This window comes from Mchenga conophoros, linkage group LG9 (assembly GCF_057382185.1).
Source record: "Mchenga conophoros isolate Kocher_MC1m ecotype Shallow Benthic linkage group LG9, M_conophoros_male_GT1.1, whole genome shotgun sequence".
In the NCBI taxonomy this organism is placed as follows: domain Eukaryota; kingdom Metazoa; phylum Chordata; class Actinopteri; order Cichliformes; family Cichlidae; genus Mchenga; species Mchenga conophoros.
The window spans coordinates 5,786,870-5,810,466 of record NC_140534.1 but is presented as its reverse complement, the minus strand read 5'-3'; the positions used below and the strand labels follow the sequence as shown (position 1 = coordinate 5,810,466).

The 23,597-nt window shown below is 41.2% G+C and overlaps 1 protein-coding gene across 4 annotated transcripts in view; it reads right to left on the bottom strand.

Moving 5' to 3' along the window:
• hecw1a (HECT, C2 and WW domain containing E3 ubiquitin protein ligase 1a) overlaps positions 1–23,597 on the bottom strand; it is an 89,140-nt gene that overhangs the window by 43,663 nt on the left and 21,880 nt on the right. For all 4 annotated transcript variants that reach the window (XM_085286194.1, XM_085286196.1, XM_085286193.1 and 1 more), the window contains 3 exons: positions 13,802–13,896; positions 8,596–8,671; positions 6,417–6,586 (listed from right to left, as the gene is read on the bottom strand). In XM_085286194.1, the coding sequence (XP_085142320.1) occupies positions 6,417–6,586; positions 8,596–8,671; positions 13,802–13,896 (341 nt within the window). The remainder of the gene's footprint in view (positions 1–6,416; positions 6,587–8,595; positions 8,672–13,801; positions 13,897–23,597) is intronic.

The following is a 23,597-nucleotide window of genomic DNA, read 5'->3' as shown; positions in this document are numbered from 1 at the left end:
CAGACTGTCCACCCCCCTCCCTTGACCCCCACCGGTTTGCTCACAGAGCAACTCGGTCCACGGAGGATGCCACCACCATCACCCTTCACAGATTGCTGAGCCATCTGGAGAACAGGAAGAGCTAAATGTGGATGCTCTTCGTGGACTACAGCTCAGTGTTCAACACTATAAACCCAGACATCCTCACCACCAAACTGGACCACCTTCAGATCCCGCTGCCACCTGCTCCTGGATCAAAGACTTCCTAACCAACCGGCCTCACTCAGTCAGCCCCACCTCTCTCCCCCACTCTCACTCAGCACCAGATCCCCGCAGGGAGGCGTTCTCAGCCCCCTTCTGTACACCCTGTACACTTATGACTGTAAACCAACCAACGTCATCGTCAAGTCTACCGATAACACCACCATGGTTAGGTTCATCTCTGATTGACAGCGTACAGAGGTTGAGTCTCACAAAAAATAAAGGCAATTCTATTCTATTTTATTTGTACAGCTCCAAATCACAACAACATTCACCTCAAGCCAAAAAAATGCTCTTTTCATTTCAGCACCACAAATCCACCACGCAGGAGGAGCTGAAGCGTCTCGACATCAGGCCATTGATCCCTACAAGGTCATACAGAGCAGGTTCACTGGGCTGTCCACTGTATTTAAAGTGAGTGGTTATAAAACAGTGAATGTTAAGGAGCTGGCAAACGGACAGCAGCCAGATTAATTACCTTAATCTCAGTTTTTTGTTAATTGATTAGAATCAAGCCAAAATTAGCAATCTTGCCTGGTCAGGCAGGCTAATCGTCCCACTTTAATGTGACTGATGAACTGGGCTCCTGTCCTGAGGCCTGTACTGTCTTATCCAGGTAACTTTGGTTTCTGTACTACAAAGTTGGTTTATTCCTCACAGGTGTAAACTGCCATGTGATAGATCTACAGATCTATAGGTATGAAACCACTGCCTACTGACAAATCCATTGTCTAGTGCCACCATTCCTGGGCAATCTCTTGCACCTCTGGAGAGAGTAGAAGTAGCATCTAAAGTCTTTGTTTCCCCTGATGAACATCTGCAATAAGAAGATTCTTACAAACACCTTAATTCATTTTTTTTCTTTTTCTGTTGCCAGGAAACAATCATCAGTTTTATAGACATGAACAGTGTCACTGTTAAAGCGCTAGGCACCAGGTTAGGTGTGAAATTCAAGTGAATGTAGGGGTATGTTTCTACTTCCTCACACAGTGCTTACAACATTCGCTCTTGCGCTGGTGCCATTAGCTAACAATCCTGACCCAAGAACAGTTCATCAAGCAGATGGACTGCCTAGTTCCGTCTAGTGGTAGATAATCACAATCTTCCAGTGTCATTGTGCTAACTTGCCAGTGTTTGTTACAGTCCTCAGTTCTTTTCAGTGTTTTAACTGTGTATTGTAGGCTCTTTGCTCTTGGGTCCTCCACCTGTTTTTCATCTTGACTTCCATTCCTGTCTACTACTTCTTCAGTTCCTCCACAGTTAGTTGGATCTGTTTAAAAGCATTATTCATGGAAGCTGTGGATTTTTGTGAGCAGCTAGCCATGGCCTGGAAGTTACTGTTAGTTACATGTGTTCGCTCATGTCATTTGCTTCTATCCTTCTTCTATTGTTTGCTGTTTTGCTTACATCCCTAGTTTATTACTTGCCATTGTATATGTCCTGTAGCCTGTTTTGTTGATTGACTTGGACGTTAAATCCGTTACATTCAGGTCAACCTCTGTTCGCCTGACTTTTTAGCCGTTAGTTCAACCTTTAATTGTTACTAATGGTTTCTTACTCTGCTTCTGCTCTAGTTTAATCAGGCTTCATTTTAAAACACAATTATCTGTTAACAGAGAATTGCACACCTTTATGTAAACAACAGAGTCTGCTTCTACAGACAGGAAGCCATATTAAACATTCAGTTTTGATTCAAAATTGTGTCTCATACAGCGCAGTGCTGGACTGCAGTATGGAAAGTCTGCTGGATGAGCCAGCATGTTCCATTAGAGTTGACACAGTACATCACTGCCAAGCAAGCTGAGCAGCTCGCTCAAAATGGGATCAGTTTGGAAAAAGGAAAGTGACTTAGAGCTGAGTGGATGCTGTCAACTGGGACACCACATTAAATCTCTGTATGAGTCTCCTGAGGGACATAATAAAGATAGAGACTGTGCCACAGGACATCCTGCGATCAGTGGAGCTTGTGCACAAATCACAGGGTCACAGCATAGTTATGCCTGTTCTATTCCAGATCATGTAGAAGCTTAAGCACAGAACAGTGCTGATTGGCATCACCTCATTTATAATCTCCTATTGAAACAATGGTTACTGCTTATTCACATTTTGTATTGTTCACAATGCAGTCCCTAAACCATGTCAAATATCTGGCTACCTCATTTATCCACACCTAGTCAGGTGTGGATAAAAGCATACCTGAGGCAAGCTTCCCAGAGAGCTCGCTTGTCTTTGCCTCGGTGGCACCAGCCATTTTAGCCAACCTGGTTTTCCATTTTAAGATAAAACCTCTGCTCACCGAGACTCTGGTATTCGTCTCCTTTTTTATGTTGTGGCTTTTGAGCCGGGTCGTAACAAGGGCATATAATCAGTTCCTCTGTTAGAGCTACTCCCTGCTTGTGATGTCTGGATACAAAAACAAAGGAATGAATCTAAAAAACAAACAAACAGATTTAACATAATATATTTTGCACGAGTGGGGAAATTAAATGTAGCGGACTCTTTTAACATTAACGTCATATTTTGTTTTTTACATTTTTTGTGTTCTGTTTTCCTACTATGCCGCTCATTTGCTTTGTCCACAACAGATTGTAGAGTAATTTCCAGCAAGTCTACAATAATTAGGTGCTTTTGCTTTTCACAAAGCAAACACGATTTTCATGGATTACACTGATTTCACCCTAACTATCCTTTCTGGTGCTGTACGGGGCGCAGCAGGACATTTTGCTTTGTAAATGCTTCTGTTGTTTCAACAATAAGAGAAATTATATAATACGACAATTTGGGGAATGAAGAGAATTTTGATTCTATTCAGCTGTGTTCCCCAAGTTTCTCCACTCTGGCCTAATCTTTATTTAAACCCTCAGTTTGCTTCTGTTTTTGTTTTGTTGTGTCGTCCTGCTTGCTGTGTGCCCTGTGTGAGCTGTATAACTGTAGCTGCTTCCAGCTTATTAGTCACACAGTCAGTTCCTGGTTTCTGTCTAGTCAGAGTTAAACTCTCGTCTTGAGAGTCCTGTATTGGGTTTCACCTTCTGCCTGCCACACAGTGTCATGTGACAGTTGGAGCCAGCTGGTATTGGCCATGCTTCACCTTTGCTAATTCAGGTGCTGGACTTCACCATGTTTTTGATTTGGGGCCTTTTGGATGATTTTCAGAGAACTAAAATGTTTATTATTAACATTGGCAGCTGCAGTGTAGCTGCCACCACCAGTATGTGTGAATGGGTGGATGACTGAATGTAGTGTAAAGCGCTTTGGGGTCCTTAGGGACTAAGTAAAGCGCTGTACAAATACAGGCCCTTTACCATTTTATATTTACCATTGGTACTTTCAACTGCTTCTTTAAGAGGTCATCACAGTGGATGTATCCACAGCTTTGAGTTGGTGCAGATTCTAGACCAGACGCCCTTCCTGATGCTAACCTTGAGACATTAGCCTCACTTGACCCCATGACACTGGGTTCGTCTCCTTACTTAGGATCTTCTATGTATAAGGTGGATGTGTTAACCACATAGCCACAAGTCATTAATAATATTAATGATTAATAGAATTTATTTTCCTGACTTTTTTGTGGTACACCATCCAGACAGTGAATTTGCTTGAATAACTTAAATTTTGCTCATTGTATTATTATTGTATTACCCGTCATGATTCAACCAAACTAACAGATTTTCAGGCTACATTTCTTCAAACATCACTGAAAATAAGACCAGAAGCATTTAGTTATCTGAAAATAGCAGGTTGACTAAACTTAGTGCATGTTTGGAAATAGTTTCTCCCACAAAAAAGAAGAAATGATTATGTGAAGTCAGTGTGATTCAAACCTTTGAGCTTTTTCAGAATCATTTTGCTTCTGATTGTACAGACTTGACTCTTCTCATACTGGTTTTCTGTCTCTTTTCACTGTTTTTTTAATGATTTTATTGTCTTTCGTGTTATATGCCATCCAGTAATGATGATTTCGTGTCTTTCTGCAGACATTCTGAACATCCCATTCGCATCCATTTGTGTTCATTTAAAATCTATTTTTACTTCCATCCAGTTCCTGTTTTGTTTTTTGCTTATTTGCAGTCGTTCTGCATTTAACTGCATACATTTTTCTTCACTGCCTTCTGTGGTTTCTGGTCATATTTCCCTTGTATGTTTGCCTGTTTTTACAATTGCACAATCCTTTTTTTATTTGTTTTTGTAATTTGGGTGCCTTTGTATCAGTTCTTGAGGCACTTTGTGTCTCCTTGTGGTCAAACAGCTTCTCTGTAGCTCTAATACTCCTCTGGGGTTACACACAGTAGCCTTGTTCATAAATCCATTAATAACAACTTAAAGCAAAAAATCACATCATGTGGAAACGGTATAACATTCTGACATTTTGTCACTGGAAGGAATGTGTAAGCTTCACAGTTCCTATTATCACTACAGTAATGCTAAATTTTCGTGGCTCAAAGAGTTGGCAGTTCGTCTTGTAACAGGAAGGTTGCCGGTCAGAGCCCCAGCTCGGACAGTCTCGGTCGTTGTGTCCTTGGGCAAGACACTTCACCTACCGCCTACTACTGGTGATGGCCGATGGTGCGATATGGCAGCTTCGCTTCTGTCAGTCTGCCCCAGGGCAGCTGTGGCTACAACTGTAGCTGCCTCCACCAGTGTGTGAATGTGTGTGTGGATGAATTATAAATAAGTAAGTGAAATTGCATTTATGTAACACCTTTCAAGATAAAATCACAAAGTGCTTCACAGAAGCTAGAACATAAAAAAAATGTTTAAAAAGATGAGCTTTTTAAAAGAACTGACAGAGTCTGCAGATCTCAAACTCAACGGGAGACAGTTCCAGAGTCTGGGAGCCACAGAAACAAAGGCTCTGTCACGGTTTCTTTAATCTAGTGTGCTGGCCTGCAAGCCCTGGTCACAAGACCTCGGGCACCTGCTGGGAACATAAATACACCGATATGATAGAGTTGTGCGATGTGACCAAAATCTCATATCCCGATATAAAACATTTCTCAGCCAATAACAATATAATTCACAAAATAGTCAATTTTCTGTAAATTCTGTGAATCTCTGGCAACTTGACTTGTGTGAAGTGTTTTCCGCTGAGCGTCGTGTACCTGGAGTTGAGTGTTTTGACCGATGCATGAAACTATATATTTTTAGATGTGTTTTCTTTGTATTTATCACACGGTGTGCTGCGAAAAGCCTGTTCTAACGTTTAAGTCTAAGGTTTATTTGGAGCATCTGACGGCTCTCTTTTGCGTCACATCCGTAAACTATCTCTATATTCTTTCACTTGACTCTTGCATAGGTGGTATGAGAGGTTTGTCATGTTTGAGTCTGTGGTGGGGACGGTTTCCTGCATAATTTGTACACAATTAGTGCAGTTTTCTGGTCCGTGTTTAGGAATAAGGTCCTCAATTTGTTTTGAATGGTCCTTCTGTTTAGCAGCATCCATTTTAAGATGGCAGGGAGGCTGAAGCCCATCCCAGCTGTCATACAGCAAGAGGCAGGCTATATCCTGATTAGACCACCAATCTATAGCAGCACAAATAAACAAGGGATCGTTACATGTCTTTAATGAAAGCTGTTTCCATCTTTCACAGCATGGCACTAGAAAACACTTGTTGCTGTTATGCACTGTATTGGCGGCTAAGCTTAAGTTTAACGCAGACATTCTCTAAGGAGAGTTGGTCTGTATCACAAACACAAACAGCATGTACTTGTGCATGAACCACCACAATCTGGTCTAAATAGGAAACAATGCCTTTATGCCAGCATTCATTAGATGAGAATACCATCAAACATGGAGACATGTGAAAGCTAAAAAGAATGGAATATAAAAACAAGCGAAAATATCTCTATGAAGTAAATCTTTGAAGATTAGACTGTAGATCAGGTGATGGTGTTTCCATCTTTGAAATGCTCCCAACAAAACGTATCTACGAATATGCTGTTTAATCGCTGCTTTTAAAGCCAGAGGTGATAGAAGTAGTGTACTGTTTAAAGAATGCACATTTCCTCCTGGTTAAGTCAAACTTACTCAAAACATGTGATTGACTTTAGGTTTCCAGCTTTAAGCCTGCATTTTGCAGGAAAGGCCAAGGATGGATACTGATACTGTCATTTAAACACTCTGAGAGTCTAAAGATGGCATGCAAGCAACACACAGGAGAGAAATTGCGAAGGCTTGCCTCTGTGCTCCACTTAGGGTTGACAGTGTTGCAGACCACTCCGGAACGTTTCTCCTGGCCGTGGTGTGGCAGAGACGGGAAGATGCTGTGCTTTCCGGGCTGAATGGACAGCTTCAGGTACGGGTCTGGATTGAAGAACATCCCCTTTTTCAGTCCCACTGCCTGGAGGTCTGAAGATTCACACACACAGTTTTGTAAAATTGGGAAGACACACGTGTGTCTGGTTTCTATTAGTCTATGATTCCGATGTTCATTTAGTTAAAGCTACAGCTTGTTTAGACTAAGTATTTTTAGAGGTAATACGTTTAGAAAGATTCTCACCAGACAAAACCACAGATATACAAACTACTCTGAATAAAGAGATCATGTTCAGTTTCTGATCCCTGCTGTGCTCCTGGAAACACTCACAGCTTTAGCCCACCCTCAGCCTTACTGATCTACACGTCAGCACAATTACATCACAGCAGTCCACAGTGAGGCTTTTTCCACATTTATTCTTTAGCTAAATCCCAACAGTGCGCTTACACTCGATGTGTGACAGAGCATAAAACACATTGTTTAAAAACATTCTAAGAATTAAAAATCAGCACAAATGGACGGCTGGGAGACTTCCCCTCTATAGCACCAGCACAAATAAAGGTTTTACTCTGGAAAAAATAAAACAGCAGGCTGCCCAGTCTGGTCTTAAACTACAAAGGGGGAAAAAACATGAATTACATAACCGCAGAAAGGAGTGAGGGCTGACACGTCGGAGTTACCCCAAATTAAAATAACATCAAATAGGCAGCAGAGAAATCACTACAACAAGTCCAGACTGCCTCGACACGAGACCATTAACACATCAACGTAAGGTCACGGGCTCACCTGGGGGTTTGCACAGACTCACAAATGTAACCGTGGTGGAAAACTGGAATATCTGGGCTTTCTCTGTATTCCATTTTTTCTTTCTAATAAAACAGACATTCCAGTTACAGACACTGCACAGTAGCCTTTGAAGGTAATATATGATTTACATAACCTGCAGAGAAAAATCAGGCAGTGCTCAGCTGCAGATGGAGAGCACAGAGACATGCTGTGGCTCATCCTCTGAAGTCAGTATATGCTAAGTAATGTGTATTTCTGAATATAGATATAATCTAGATAATGTGGAAGAACACTTTGAAGTTAATCTTACCATTTTCTAATAACAACAGGCTAACATTCATGTTAGCTTAGTGACTAATCCTGAACACCAAGTAAACAGCTTTCTGCTCTCAGCCAACTTCAGCTTGGAAATCCTGGAGATGGCAATAAGTGTTTAGAAACATCAGGTCTAAAACAAGTGTGGGAGTATTGAGGACCCAAAGGCAAACGAGTGCAGTGAAAATGCAGCTTTTATTAGGCTGATGCAGTGTCCAGTAATTCCAGTTCAAATCATCCTAGAAACTAGTGCTGAAAGAACGTCATATAGTGTGCTGAGCACTGTAACAGCGACACAGACAGACTTCCTACGACTGTCTTATGACATCTTTTAATGATTTAATGTATCATTTCAAGTACTTTGAATCCGCTTTCTGGAAAATACTGAGATACTGTACTGGCTCCAGTGGCTGAAGACTGAAGTAATGCATGCGTTGCATACTGCAGCACGACTGTCACTTACTGTTAGAAATTGTAAAGCCTCCATAAAAACATTGTTCCTAACGTACTGCATGAGCCTCTGTCAGAACTGTCACAAGAACATAATGGCGTTAGCTGAGAAAGCTGTTAACTTGGTGATGAACAAAATGCTTCGGATTAACATAACCAGTTATTCCAAATTGCCTGGATTATATCGATATTACTTTGCATGTACTCACTCCAGAGGATGAGCCACAGGGATGTGCAACCATGCTGTTCTCTCTCTGCAGCTGAGCACTGGCTGACTTTTCCCAGCAAAACCTTCAGGGTGTAGCAGCGGCTTATTTAAACCGTCTATTAACCTTCACAGGCAACTGTGGAGTGTCTGCAGTTGGTAAAACTGTTTTCTCACGACGAGCTGTTCTGTGTATCTTCTGTTTTGTTAAACGGCACAGGAATGCAGAGGAAGCCAGATGTCAGATTTGTGAAGCTGAACTTAAATTTTTACTATAGTTTGGATATACACATTAGTAAAGTTACACACAAGTCACTGTCCTGTAGCTGAAGTGAAGCAGCCTACCTGACAGGTTAAAGTTAATAAGTCTTCTGTTGCCCAGTCCATGGTTGACTTCAGGACTGACCACTGGCTTCAGTACCTGGACGCACACACACAGATGTGAAGAGTTAATAGGTGTTCGTAAACAAAAAGAACACGGTGAGAGAAACGTAATGATGCATGCGCGTTTAGGCCTGCTTCATTTCAACAGTGTTTGCTAAAGCTCCGCTTTCAGTGAGGCCGACAGCGTGCTCAGATCAATACTCTGTCCTCATGATCCTGGAAATGGAGGGGAGTGTAAAGCCTCCCATCGTTCATCTGCTTTAACATATAGCACCCATGTTTGACTTTCCTTACATGCCAAAGCAATAGGAAGAGGATTGTAAGGATATCCAAGCCGTTTCCTACTAAATTATTAAAGTCAAAAAGCTTGTGTTAAATAAGTTTTGTTTTTCTGAGGATAGAAATGAAGAAGGATTTACTACGTTTAGAGCATGTGGTTAAGAAAACGTTGAATTAATTTACAAAATATCTGTATATCACAAGCACTTGATGCTACAACAGCTGAGAAATGACAAGAGTTAACAGCTGAGCAGCTGTGTGTGGCTGTAGATGGTAGTTCTAACCTCAGTCCTGATCAGTGCAAAAGTCTTGAGCCACCTCTCACTTCTTTATACATTATACTTTATACAAGTTCTTTCAGTGTTTTCTTTTCTTTATCGCACTTTGAGACAGATCAGTTTCAAATAAACAACCAGTAGTTTGAGGAGGCATCCTCGGTGGTTGGGCAAACAGATAATTCTTCATTGTATAGTGTAGTATGATATGACCCAGTCTTGTTGCAGTAAACAAAAGCTGATCAAATAGTTAGTCTGTGGAAACAAAATAATTATTGATCTTATGGATTCAAAGGAAAAAGAATTTAGTAGTGCTGCCACGTTTAAAGCATTAGTCAGGAGGCAGCACTGTGCTTAAACTGGACACTTAAATAAAGACAAGGTCTACTGAAACATAGGTTTACACAGATTTATGAGTTTTGTATGTACAGTTACACTTCTGTTGCATAAAAGCTTTTTTTTTTGTCAGGCTGTCAGAATTTTCCACAACGACACACAAAATGCTGCATCACTCTCAGTGCTTATGCAACTGACTGGAAACAAAACAACAGAAACAATTCCAGCAGAGAAAACAACAAGATAAAGGGATGAAGGAAATGACAGATGTTTAGACCAATTCATTTTAATGAGATGCTAATCTGCCTTGCTGAGTACAGTTATGGAGAGAAGTGCCACCATGGGTCTCTGCAGTGGGTCTAATCTCACGATAAACCAAATGACAAATGCATCCATCTGTGCGCTCTAAAGTGCGCTCACTTTATATCATTTACCACCCACTTCAGAGAAAGACCAAACACTAAGACACTAAAAGTATAAAAGAAAGGAAAAGTATGTATAATTCATGAGCTTCCTTCAAGTGTTGCAAGAATCTTAAATGATGTAAGACGAGACTGATTCTATGGAAATAACAGTACCCCTCTCTCCAACCATTGCAACCCCGAAAGAGAGCTTACATTTACAAAGTGCATCCCCATCTGATTGCAGGTCAGATACACCCTGGTATTAAGATATTTTAATACACCCACTGCCTTTGAAGACGGAAAGTCTGAGTCTGAGCTAAATCAGTTAGCGTGGATGAGCAGAGAGACAGGGAGTGGGAGGGTAATGTTAAGTAGGTTATGTCAGTTCAGCGTTGAGAGTAGGGCTGGTGGGGGTGGACGGGGAACGCCATCATCTAATGCTGATCTGTTGGCTGCATTTTATGGGACTGGTGCTTTTTGCACTTCAGTGAAAATGACCCAGGAAGTTGCTCTGACAGTGCATTTAATAAATGGAGAAGCGTTGAAGTAAATGTGTTTTATCTTTTAGCTGGACTCTGCTGGTGGTGGGGGGGGGGGGTGGAGGCAACACTTCATGTCGCGACCTAAAGAAACTCAAGAACATCTAAGAAACAAAGTCACTGGCATCAGTATGGAAAGAGTTACAAAGCTATTGCTATGGCTCTGGGACTCCAGATGATAGACATAACCACTATATAGTCACCCACTGGTTTCTGAAGCTTCAGCATTATCACTTTTGCTTTCTTTTTTGAGACAAAAGTAACCATATTTGGACATGTTTGGTGTTTTTTTTTGGTGATTTGGTTTTGTAGTTTATTCATCAATCGAGTATAATCGAGTAGGTCTCTGCTTAAGAATAGAAAGGTAGTAATCTCATTAAGCTGCCAAAGAAAGGCTATCAACAAAAGAGCACCACTATCTGTCCTAGGCAAGATATTCTTTAACAGAAAGAGCTGACTGATTGTTACCTCTGGGACCACTCTGCTAGTTTTTGCAAGACAGGGTCCTCCACTAACCACGCAGGAAAACTGTTCCCTCTACACATCAGCATTATAACCATGAGAAAGCAGCCAGGCCTACAAAGGGATGACATACAGAGTACTCCAAGGACAACGAATCAAAAGTTCTTTTCAGGAATGGAAAAGAGACACACATGTTGTCTCCTTTCCTGTTCTGCTACCATGTCGAAGCTATGGCAGTAGGTACAAGGCTATACCTGGAGAATCCCAGTTCTTGTCTAAGACAGTGGTCCAAGGAGAGCTTTTGCCGATGACCTGTCTCAGGTAAGGCTAAATAAAACTATGCGATGCTAAAGCACAGCATTACAGCATCATCAAATAAACTTCTAATGAAATTTATGTTTGGTCAATTTCTTTGTTGTAACAATGCTTCTTCACAATAAATCTTATACCAGTGGAAAGCCTGTTTATTTCCTCTTAAATAGTGCCAGGCTTGTAAGGAAAATGCTTTAAATGAATAAGGTCCTCAGCAGCATGAGAAAGAACCATGCACGGCTCCAACAGCCTGCCATGTCTTGCTCTGGCTTGGTTACACACCGCTATCCCATTCTTCAACCAGCATTTCTCTCTTATGACAAAAGCTCTTAAAGTACCAGTGTTTCTTGTCTCTTCGAACCTCAATCTTCCAATCAAATGAACAACACCAAGCAAGAGTCAATAGCAGAATGAGCTGTTTGGCACCAGAACACAAGATTTGGGAGATTTTTCATGGGTATAACCCACATACTCAATTGCGCTGCTCAACCCATGAATGCTTGGAGCGCTCAGATAAAGTAGAAAAGCACTATTTACCATTTAGGTATAAGATTTATTACCATTGTTACAACAAAGAAAAAAATGACCAAAAGCAAATGTCCTACTTTTTGTAATACATTTTTTTAACCACTGGCTAGGTTTTGTGCATAATAGATCAGACAATGATCTACATATGACAATGATAAGCTGACTCTATGTTTACTGCATCACAATCAATTTGACACGTCTATTAAGCTGATGCAAGTAAACCAAAGAGATGAACAGAAAGGAAACACATGAACAGGTTGGAATAGATATGTACAGTTACCCATGTTATCCAGCCTAGCCTTGTCCTCCTACCGCTCCTGTTAGGGTGACTGGGAGACAGTAGCCCCAGCTGGAGACACATGCCATCCATCACACACGTACACAAACAAACACAATGTCTTCTCTCTCTGCTGCATCTGACAGTTTCTGACTGGCGACAGTAAACAAGCTCAGACGATTCACTCTGTAATGCTATCCCGGCTCTCCATGTCCTTTCTTCTCGTCTCCAATTATTTTCCTTCTTCTTCTTGTGATGTGGGAGGCTCCAGCCGCATTAGCACTTGTCTCCAAATACCTGAATGACTTACCTGAACTGGACAGGATTTCTGCTCTCTCTACTTGTTCCCTCCCTTCCTGTCTTTTTTCTGTGGTGGTTATTTTTATTCCTTTGTCCTCAGGAAGCAAGTACAGATCAGGTTCTAGGGCCATCAGCATTTCCAGGGTCCCACAGCAGCAGAATGGGAAGGGAAACATGGAAATCCAATCACCCTGTCGGGCACCCTCTTGATGACAGCAACTGACTGATACAGGCCTTAGGACAATGCTGTGTGATACACTGATGAATAATAGGATTGTTAAAAACACTGCATTTCTACATAATTACTGCTTATACAGTGTTCACGCACTATTTGACAGCATGAGATTTACACCTTGAAAAGTCACTTAGTGCACAGATCTGAAGAAGCTTGAACAGATGTGCCTTTCTTACAGCAAATATCAAATACGAGGTGAGGTTCCTCTGCTAAAAAGGCAGTTTGTAAGAGTTAGCAACATTAAGAGATGCATTTTAACCACAGGTTGAGTCATTTGGTCTGCAAGTATTTCTTCTTGCCTACAGTATTTTTGGAGCATCCTAAAGTGGATGTATGGACAGCAATCAACAAATAAATGAAGCTCAATAAAGGTTACAAACTCAAATAGTTTGAAGGACTCTCTTTCAACTATCATTTCAAACATTTTGTTCATAATGGGAAAATACTTTTGGCAGTAATATGAGAATGTTATAACCTTCAAGTTGTAAAGTATGAGCTGTGTCGGCTTGCTTCCAGCCCTCGACAGTGACACTGTCTCCCCTCTCCCATTTAAGAGGCTTGGTTAGCATTAGCTTCATGGTAAATAAGCTTCAGGAACTAGACAACGACAGCTTTCAAATTAAGTCTCCTACGTGCATTTTGGCCTCACTGTTCTTCTGTCAAACAATTTCCAGTTGGATAGGTGAAAACTTCATGTAAAGGAGTAATTTGAGTTTAACCCTAGCCCTTGCCTTTAACCCTAAAAAGCTCAACTGGTGGACACTGCAAGGCTAAAATCTGTCCTTAATAATTACTGTGTCGCTTGTCTATAACACCCTTCTATCACCATGACCTTCCCATGACACTAAAGTCTGGGTACTGCGATAAGGTCTATACCAATAAGCATCTCTCCGTATTTGCTAAGTGTTAAAGGGACAAATCAACTCTGTGCTGTTTAACCTCTGTTTGGGGTTTAACTGTAAAAGCAGTCTGTTTAAGACATGTCAGATGCAAGTGTACTCAGCGGATCAAGTTCATTCAGCATAGGTGCAACTGCAGCTAACTTATTTTAAGAGCAGCTTGTCTCTTCTCTTAAAACTTGAATGACTGACCTAACCGATGGAAGTAAGCGCTAATGAATAAACCGAACTGTCATTCCCAGCGAGCCACGAGACACTGAGTGAGAATCTCCACAAAGCTGCATGGGTCACAATAAGGAGATAAAGTGATGAGAGACTCACAGGCGCTGAGCCCTTCTTGATGATTACACTGGGTGTGGTTGCCCTCAGTGCCCCAGTGACACCATGGTAGTACCTGAAGCAGACCTGGGTCTCAGCTGTGGAGAAAAAAATGGGATTAATGATGATGGGGAAAAAACACAATGCATAAAATACAATACAAGATATATGAATAGAATCTGGTAGTGATGGTTGCTGCAGAAGGATTTAAAAACATCTTTAATTCCGATCAGAGAGACGATCTAACAGGTGTTTTTAAATGAATCACACAATTACATTCAATTTCCAGTTGTACATGGTCATTTATTGGAGATAACTATAACATCTTGCAGCAGAGGGTTGTAGATTTTGGCTCAGCTTCAGGAGAAGAGATGGGGAGCACATGTGCTCCCAGTCTAATCAATTTTCCCTTTAAAGTAGGGGTGTCCAACTCCAGGCCTCTAAAACCTACACGACACCGGTCTCGAGGCCTGGAGTTGGACACCCCTGCTTTAAGTAGTGAGCTGGACCCAGCTGACACACGCAGAATCTCTGAGTGAAGTTTTCCTGAACTGGGGTTTGAGAATTCGTGTGCTTTGCCTTGCCAGGTAAGCTCCAGAAGAACACAGACTTTAGATTTCTGTAGTGTAGGCCTGTGCAAAGTGGTAAAGTAAACTCTGCTGGTCAGCCTGGTCCCTGCTTGGATCTGTGCCGAAGTGAACCCAGAGGCAGCCTCTGATTATGAAAAAAGAGATTTGGTTTGGATGTACGTGTATAAAACTAAACATTTATCTGTTTAAATTAGTTTATTTGTTAACTATTCAGTGACAGCAGTGACAAATCACTTGCTGGCTACTGAGAAACAAGAGAAGGATAGGGCTTGGGTTGTATGTGTGTGCGTTTGGGGGACACACACAAGCAGATTAAGGTCATACTAAAGCTCCATGTTTTTCTGCTCTGTCTCAAACATACTCGATGCTCTGACAAGGAAAAGGGAGCAGCAAGACCGCATGCAAGCTTAGTTCATGTTAACTATTCCAGTCGTTTGGCTTCTGAGTGACGTGTGGGAGAGAAAGTATTCGCAAATGGCTAGAATCTGGAAAATGCACTTAAAATAATTAAAGTAAACATATGCTGTGGCTCTGTAATTGTCTGTAACACATACTATCATTAGGTTCTTATGGCTCGTACATTAATAGAAAAGCAGGACTTTACTGTTGTTGATGTTGTTGCTTTTGAGCCAGTTGGTATCCAGCTGCAAACAGGGGATCATTTTCCACATGAATTATTCAGACTACCATCACCATTTCTCTAATGACTGCTTGTTTCTAAAAATACAGAACATGGTGAAAAAAGCAGACTCCAAAGAAACCATTACTTACTGGTGTTCATTTTGTGCAACCAACAATTCAAACCTCAGTGTTTTTAGAAATACAGTAAAATGATAAAAATTACTGAGTGACAAAATCCTTAAATTCTCATTTACAGTTTACCATTTTATGTAATTACCAAATCCCTGCATGCATTGCAACCTTCATATTACGAAACCAGTTAAAGTGGTCAGCATAAGTGGACACTGTAAGTCTCAGCTTCTGACTGGAGAAGATTTTCAGGGTGACTGAGAGTACTGCTGCTTTTAGGACACGACGTAAAACCTTTTCTCCCGACTCCTTATCAGAGGCTGAGTCCCAGCTTTTTGTGTTATTCTGTATTGTTGATGTCTTATGAGATAATGTTTAGTTCTAGTATTATTATTAGTTTGTCTTGGTCGAGTTTTAGTCTGGTTTATGTTTTTTCTATGCTTCCCCGTCAATGTAGCGTTCCCTTGTGTCCCTCTCTCGCTCCCTCGGTCTCTTGTGTCAAGCTTGCTTGTCCCTGTTCATGTTTTTCCATGTTTCCTGTTTCATTTTGAACGTCTCTTGTTTCTATGTTCACGGTGCTTAGTTTTACTTTCCCCCTCATGTCCACTTCCCTTATTACCCTTCTGTGTATTTAAGTCCTCCTTCTGTTCTTTGTCCTCTGTTGTTGTCATGTCAAGTCTCGTCAGGTTTTTTGCTACTGCTCATGCTCATGTTGATTGATTGATTGAATCTTTATTTTGAACATGTTGAAAAAGTACAACAACATAGAATTAAAAAGAGACAAACAAACAAAGCAAAGCAAAAGGAAAACGAGCAAACACAACTACAAATAGAATAGAATAGAATAGAATTCAACTTTATTGTCATTGCACATGCACAGGTACAGGGCAACGAAATGCAGTTTGCATCCATCCAGAAGTGCTTTAGTGATATAGATATATTACAATATATATTAGCAATAATATAGATATGTGAGTATATTACAGAAATGGGTCTATTATGGTATGTTATAATGTACACGGTATGAAGTATGTTGTGAATATTCTATAACTATAAGTATGCACAGGCTATGAACAGGATATAAATATGAAAAACTATACAGAATATGAAATAAATAACTTTACAGAATCTGGGATATACAGCTATACAGAAATGTGAACTATGCAAGTTGTAAACAGTTGTAGGATTAAAGATTATCGAATGTACAGAATGATTATTTACACAGAGCTATACAGTAGTGCAGTTAAGATAAGTGAGGGTGTAGATAGTTTCTACAGAGGCTATATAAAGTGCTGGTGGTTGTGAGTGGTGGTTCAGTCCATGTTATTATTGTGTGTTTGAGGGTACAGTTGTCCATTGTGGGTGTGTGTATGTTCAGTCCATGAGTTTAACGTGGGTCAGATGTCAGGAGGCAGAGTTCAGGAGTCTGACAGCTGTGGGGAAGAAGCTGTTCCGGTACCTGGTGGTCTTAGTCCGGAGGCTCCTGTGACGCCTCCCAGAGGGCAGGAGGGTGAAGAGTCCATGTGATGGGTGACTGGGGTCTTTGATGATTTTCCCAGCCCTTTTCAGACACTGCTTCCTGTAGATGTCTTTTATGGCAGGAAGTGGTGCTCCGGCGATGCGCTGGGCAGTTTTCACGACCCTCTGCAACGCCTTCCGGTCCGAGGCAGAGCAGTTCCCGTACCAGACTGTTATACAGTTGGTCAGGATGCTCTCGATGGTGCAACGATAGAAGTTCACCAGGATGTCTGAGGACAGGTGGTTCTTCCTCAGAGTCCTCAAGAAGAAGAGGCGCTGGTGAGCCTTCTTGACCAGCTTGGAGCATTTGGTCGTCCAGGTGAGATCCTCGGAGATGTGGACTCCCAGGAACTTGAAGCTGCTCACACGCTCCACAGCCGTCCCCTTAATGTGGATGGGTGGATGTGGGTCAGCATTCCTCCTGTAGTCCACGATGAGCTATATATAAGTTTCATGTTCAAAAAGGAGCAGGAAGAAGCATAAGCTTATTTAATCCCACCCCTTTTCCACTATCTAGTAATCAATAGACTACAGAAATACCTCCTTGCAATTACGTTATATGTTACGTGTATTTTTATTTATTTATTTTATACATATATCTTTCTATCTATCCATACATACATATATACAAATACACATATATACATATTTTCAATAACCCCAGTAACACCTCAAAGGATACACAACCTACAGATATATATACCCATACCAACATGCCCGTGCACCTGCACACACATGAAAGTATTGGACAAGGACACCCTATCAAATCTCTACCTCGTTTCTGTGCCCTGCAAAACCCAAATCCTTAAACGGCTTTTTAAACTGCGCCATGCTTGGACATTGCTTCATATCTTTACTTAGTCAGCTTCACTCCACACACAGAGATGCAAAAACTTTTTAATGTTGTACGGATACGAGGATGTTTTAAATTTAATTCCTCCCTCAAATTGTAGTGGATTTGTATGATCTCTGTAACCAGTTTTATGGATTATCCTTATGGCCCTTTTTTGTAATATAAACATTGATGTTAGCAAACATTTGTAAGTATTGCCCCAAACCTCTGCACACTAATGCAAATACGGTGCAATCAGCGAACAATAGAGACTGTGGAGTGATTTGTGGTCCAGAATGTGTGTTACTTTACTCAAGATTGAAACACTTCTTGAAATTTTGTTATGTATACGATTTATATGAGACTTCGAGTTTAATTTATCATCTATAATCACACCAAGAAACGTATGTTCAAGTACTCTTTCAATTTCCACATGATCTATATGAATCTGCACCTGTGCACTTCTAAGGGAATTCCCAAAAAAGATTATTTTAGTTTTACTTAGATTTAGCGATAGTTTGTTCCTGTTAAACCATTTTTTCATTTCTGAAGTAATTGTATCCAGCAGCTCCTTTAGATTCCCCCCAGAACAAAATTTTTTTATTTCATCTGCACATAATACTAATTTTAATATATCAGATGCCTTACAAATATCATTTATATAAATAATAAATAATTTTGGACCCAGTACAGAGCCTTGTGGAACACCACAAGCAATGTCTAAGCATGATGAGGAATGGACACCCAGCTTCACAAATTGCTTCCTGTCACTTAAATCATTTTTCACCCAGTGCAGTACAACCCCCCTTATCCCAAACCGTTCCATGTTCATGTTTCACATCTAGGTTCTTGCTCATTTTGTTGTCACAGTTTTCATTGTTAATCTTAGTTTATTCCAGTGGAGGTTTCAGTTTAGGTTTTCCCTTGTTTGGCCTTGTTGCCTCTTTATGTTATCAGCCACAATAAAGGCTCACTTTTTATTAAACCTTAGTTCATTTCTCCTGTGTCTGCTTTTGGGTCCGTTTCATAAATACACCAGCGTTCCTCGCCATGACACTCCTGACATTAGAGACAGTTTTACTGATGACTTCTATTGATGTTAGGCCAATCAGAAATCCATCTTTGATTGAACCCCAAGTAACTTGGGTTCTTGTCACCTGAAACATGCATTCTGACAATTCTGAAACTGGGAAAAACTTACAAATGACTGCAATGTCTTACTTTCAGCCCATCTTTCTATACTGTAGTACCTATGTTAATGGCTAGTTAAAGCATGGTAGTTCTATGAAAGCTGAAATGTTGAAAAAAACATTCAGGTAATGAATGAACTAATGAACACACTGGAACAATTAGAATAATGTTATTCATTCTGAAGATGTCTGAGATCATTATTTCATCCCACTTCACACTGTCAAAATTAAATATTTAGGTATCATCCAGCAACACACTCAGACAGAAACTGGTTCACCCGAAAGACAAAACTCCTAAACTTAACTTAACTGTGGTGTATGCTGAGAGACCAAACAGCCACTTCACAAGCGCATGGCACAACATAGAAGAGCCACCTCCACAGGACAAGACTCAGCATCCATCTTCATCTTAAGGATAAAGGACACTCTTTCGAGGATGCCAATGTTCACATTTTGGACAGAGAGGACAGATGGTTTGAAAGAGGAGTGAAAGAAGCATCTATGTCCACTGTGAGCGACCATCTTTGAACAGAGGCGGTGGTTGACGACACCAACTCTCTGCCATCTATAATCCAGTTTTGAGATCCCTTCCCAGACACCTTAACGCCCACTCACATCCTGGGCCATCTGACCTCAGGAAATCACATGATAGGGTGGGGCCAGGTTTCACAATGAGCTCACCCGAAACCCTGGCTGATTGGGACCCACACCCGCTTTCACACCTTGGCTCATGTGATTAGGTAGAGGATCATCAGGGGGTCCTTTGTCCCTCTTTGGGGGGAAACCAAATCTGGGACTCTCCACCATTTGCCCCTTAGAACTGAAGAAGCTTCTCGGATGAGAGGTGAAACGTCTTCAAGCAACTCAAAGAAGTCCAGACGCTTTTCTTTGCAAGCTCCTTAGACTACGATGACCTGGATGACTGAGAACCTTCACAGACCTTTAGGTATCAATATTTCTCCCAGACTGTCACAGCTTGTTAACCCTAATTACACCCCTCTGGTAAAAATGCTATTCAATTCAAATCACTTTTACTTGTATCACATCAAAATCCCAACAACAGTGGCCTCAAGACAAATATCTGTGGCGTAAGAGTAGACTAGTAGTCAAGACCGCCAAGACCAAGACAATACCAAGACCAGAGGGTATCGAGACCAGGACAAAACCAAGACCAAGAAAGACCGAGTTAAGACCAAGACAAAGTCGAGACGAGACCAAGACAAAGACCAAGACAAAGACAAAAAAGTCTTTAAACTGCAGCCAGATGCTGCTTCGTTTACGGGTGTCAGGCATATTTATGTGTTTTTGCGATGCACTCGCACAGCCCTCCTCACCGCTGTCTACTGTCTCACTCACTCACTGAGAGGACAGACGCACGCTCCACTTGACTGTTGTGTCTCTCACCCTCTCTGTTTTTCACATAATGATATTATCCTATATCCTCGCATGTGATTGGACACAATATGGAGAATTGGAGCATAGCTGAGCCACTGTGTGAGAGCTGAGCAGCAAAAGGAAATTAAGTGAGGAGCCGACTCTCGCTCAATGGGAGTCGACTCTTCTGATTCACTACAAAGCACTCTCTAAGCACGGCTCTTAGAGCTCTTGCGCATGACACATTATCGAACGTTACATTGTGTGTCATGGATACTGTTGACTCCAAATCTCCCGACCACTATGTCGATCTGAGACAGCAAGACCGAAACAGCGAGACCAAGACAAGACCAAGACCAAAGTCCGTCGAGACCAAGAGAAGACCAAGACCATGTAAAAGTAGTCTCGAGACATCCAACTCTACTTAAGAGGCGGAACACGTCGTCTACCAATCGAAGGTCGGTGCCCCCCCCCACCTCCTCTAGTATGCATGTCAAATTATCCTCGGGCAACATACTGAACACACTGTGTGACTGGGTGAATGAGGCTTATAGTAAAAAGTACTCTGAGTGCTCAGAGTAGGAACATATCAGTCCTTTTACCATAACAAATAACTGCGTACATACAGAAAACAATGAAAAACCGAAGATAAATTGATGATTGCATCCTTGCTTAAGAAAAACACTTCACAACATCCATCCAAGTGAAAAACACTCTCAAAGAGGTCGTTTTGTGTAGGTTCTCAGTAATCCAAGTCATGGTAGTCTTAAGCGCTTGAAAAGAAGGTGAATGCACTTCTGTGTGTTTTCTAAAGACATTTCAACTTTCATCCAAGCAGCTTCTTCAGGTCTAAAACCAAAAGAGTCCCAGCTATGTAAACCGTAGTGTGGGTTGTCCCTTAGGAGGTGGTCACTGACCCACATTCACAGCAAGAGTAAAAGATGGCCTCTTTCGCTCCTCTTGCAAACCGTCTGTATTCTGTGAACACTGGCATCCTCGAAAGAGTGAGCCTTATCTTTTACCTCGATAAGGGTTAGTCGAGCGTTTAGAACAAGGTTACACTCAAGAGCAAGAATGCCAGATTAGAAAATACCTAAAAGAGTAAGCAGCAACTCAAAGCTGTTTGCATTTAGCAGACGCTCTGCAGAGCGCTCAAAGGAGAAAAAGAAGCATTTAATATACACGGGTCTCTGATCAACAGCAAGCAGGGCAGATACTCTGACTTCCTAACTGTACTTTCTTACTTGAAAAGCTGGCGTTATTAGCAAAAACAAAATAACTGTACACAGCAGTTATAGCTGTGCTGTGATTCTGTTTATATTTATGTGTAAAATGATAACTCTGGGAAAAAGTTAAAAGCAACAAAAGGTCTCTTACTGTTCAGTCAAACTGTGCACAGCTGCTCTCTGTCACTCTGATAAGCCTTGCTGCACATGAACACAACAGAGAGAGCGGGGGGCTTTTCCTATGTTAGGAAAGCAGCACTTTGTTGCAAAGTGTAAAGATACTGTCTACAGACTTTCTCCATCGCCATCCACTACACTGATATGAAAAGGCTAAACTCTAAAAGCTGGCAACACTGAACACCACAGTAATTAAATGTCTGAGTACAGCCCTAATATTAAATCAAAACATTCGTTTGTTTTGTCTTGGGTTTTTTATGTCTAAACTAAGCAGTTTTTATATGTTTTTATATGCCATTTTTCATATATATTTATATGAAAAATGGCTAACAGGAAGATAAACTACTGGTTATATCAGCTAACATGTTGGCTGTAGCTTAAGGGGCAAAAGCTTGGCTAATGCTGTAGGAGTTAAAACCCTGGCATACAAAGAAATGTGTTAGTACCAGTCGCACTCTATCTATCTATCTATCTATCTATCTATCTATCTATCTATCTATCTATCTATCTATCTATCTATCTATCTATCTATCTATCTATCTACATGTAAACTATGTCGTTTGTATTCAATTAGCTGTTTTGGAGGCTTCTCCATGCTGACGAGAATACATTTCAGAGTAAGTTGAACAGATGTCTCAGAGATTAACGTAGCATCTTCAGTCATATGAAGGTGAAGTCACAGGAAAAATTGACTTCTACTTCCTGTGTAATAGAGGTTAGTGGGAGTGGAAACACCTACATGACTTCATGGTGATATGGGTATTCTGTGTTATTTGTATCTCTCTTACTCCTACGCACAATTCCCACATTCCTAAACAGAGTCACTGTACGCCATTTATGAATGTCTGCCTGCGTTTGCTCTCTCGCTGTCATGCTCGCTCTGTCTCCATCTCTCCCTCACTCTGATGATGGGACTTGTGGCTGGTGTCTCTGTAATACCATTACAGTACTAAGTGCCTCACAGGCTCAGTGCACTCTGTCCTTTGTTCATTTAGACTTTATATTTCAAAAGACCTCAATCCGATATCTCCACATTATTTTAAAAACACAATCACAATGCAGTCCAATCGAATGGGCCAGGTTGGTTCATGGCCTTCTTCCTCGTTTGTTTGTTTTAGCCGGTGCTAAGATTGTCAAACGAAAAAAACAAATAAACAAGAACAACATGATATTATTCAATACTAAAAATCTATTCTGAATTATATATAGAAACTCATTTACAATAGTATCAATACCATTTCAATACCAACTGCACTATCTTTGTCTTCTCCAGCTGACAGTTGAAAACGGCAACGTTAATGTGCTACACTGAGCTACACTTTAGGAGGAATTTCAGAGGTCGGTAAATCTCTCCTTTCAAAAACAATGACGTATTAAACAGTTATTATAAATGTTAACCTGGCCAGCAAACGCATTAACATTAGCCATTCAACTATTAGGAACTACCCGATATTAGCCATCTGTTTTCATTAAGGTAGAGGCTAGCAGACTGTGGTTAGATGAATCATTATCCCTGGATGAATGGGTTTTGGATGGAGTGGATTATGGACCCATGGAGAACCAGGCTGGTTGCAGACTGTACAGCACAGCAGGTGAACTGAGTGTGGAGAACTAAACTGAGCAAGTAAAGAGTTAAATCCAGAGTGGGACAGGCAAAATTCAGTACTGGCGAGCAGAGCTGAGGATGTAAGCATTTGGAGACGGACGGAGCAGGGTGAATGATGGATGAGAGATGGATGAGAGGCTACAGTTAGATGTGCACAGGATGATTGTGGTGGGAAGTGGTTGGTGGCTCAGCTGCAGGGGAGGGGGTGGAGGAGAGGGTTTAGGGTGTGGTTTCAGGGGAGGCTGGTCATCACGATTGGAAAGCATCACTAATGTGCCGGGGCCAGAGAAGAAGCGAGGTGGTAGTAGTGAGAGGAAGGAGCTGCCAAGCACTGAGGAGCTGAAAAGCTGCCGGTGAAAGCACAACAGTACTGAAAAGCACACTGTAAATAAAGACTCGCCTCACACTGCCGAGCGCGGGTCATTCCTGCTACGATCATAAACGTTAACTTTTCTGTTAGAGCCAACAGTGAGGTCAGCTTTAAAATGCAGGCCGCGACCGGTGAGTGCATCTTTTTGTTAGCATAACTAATACCG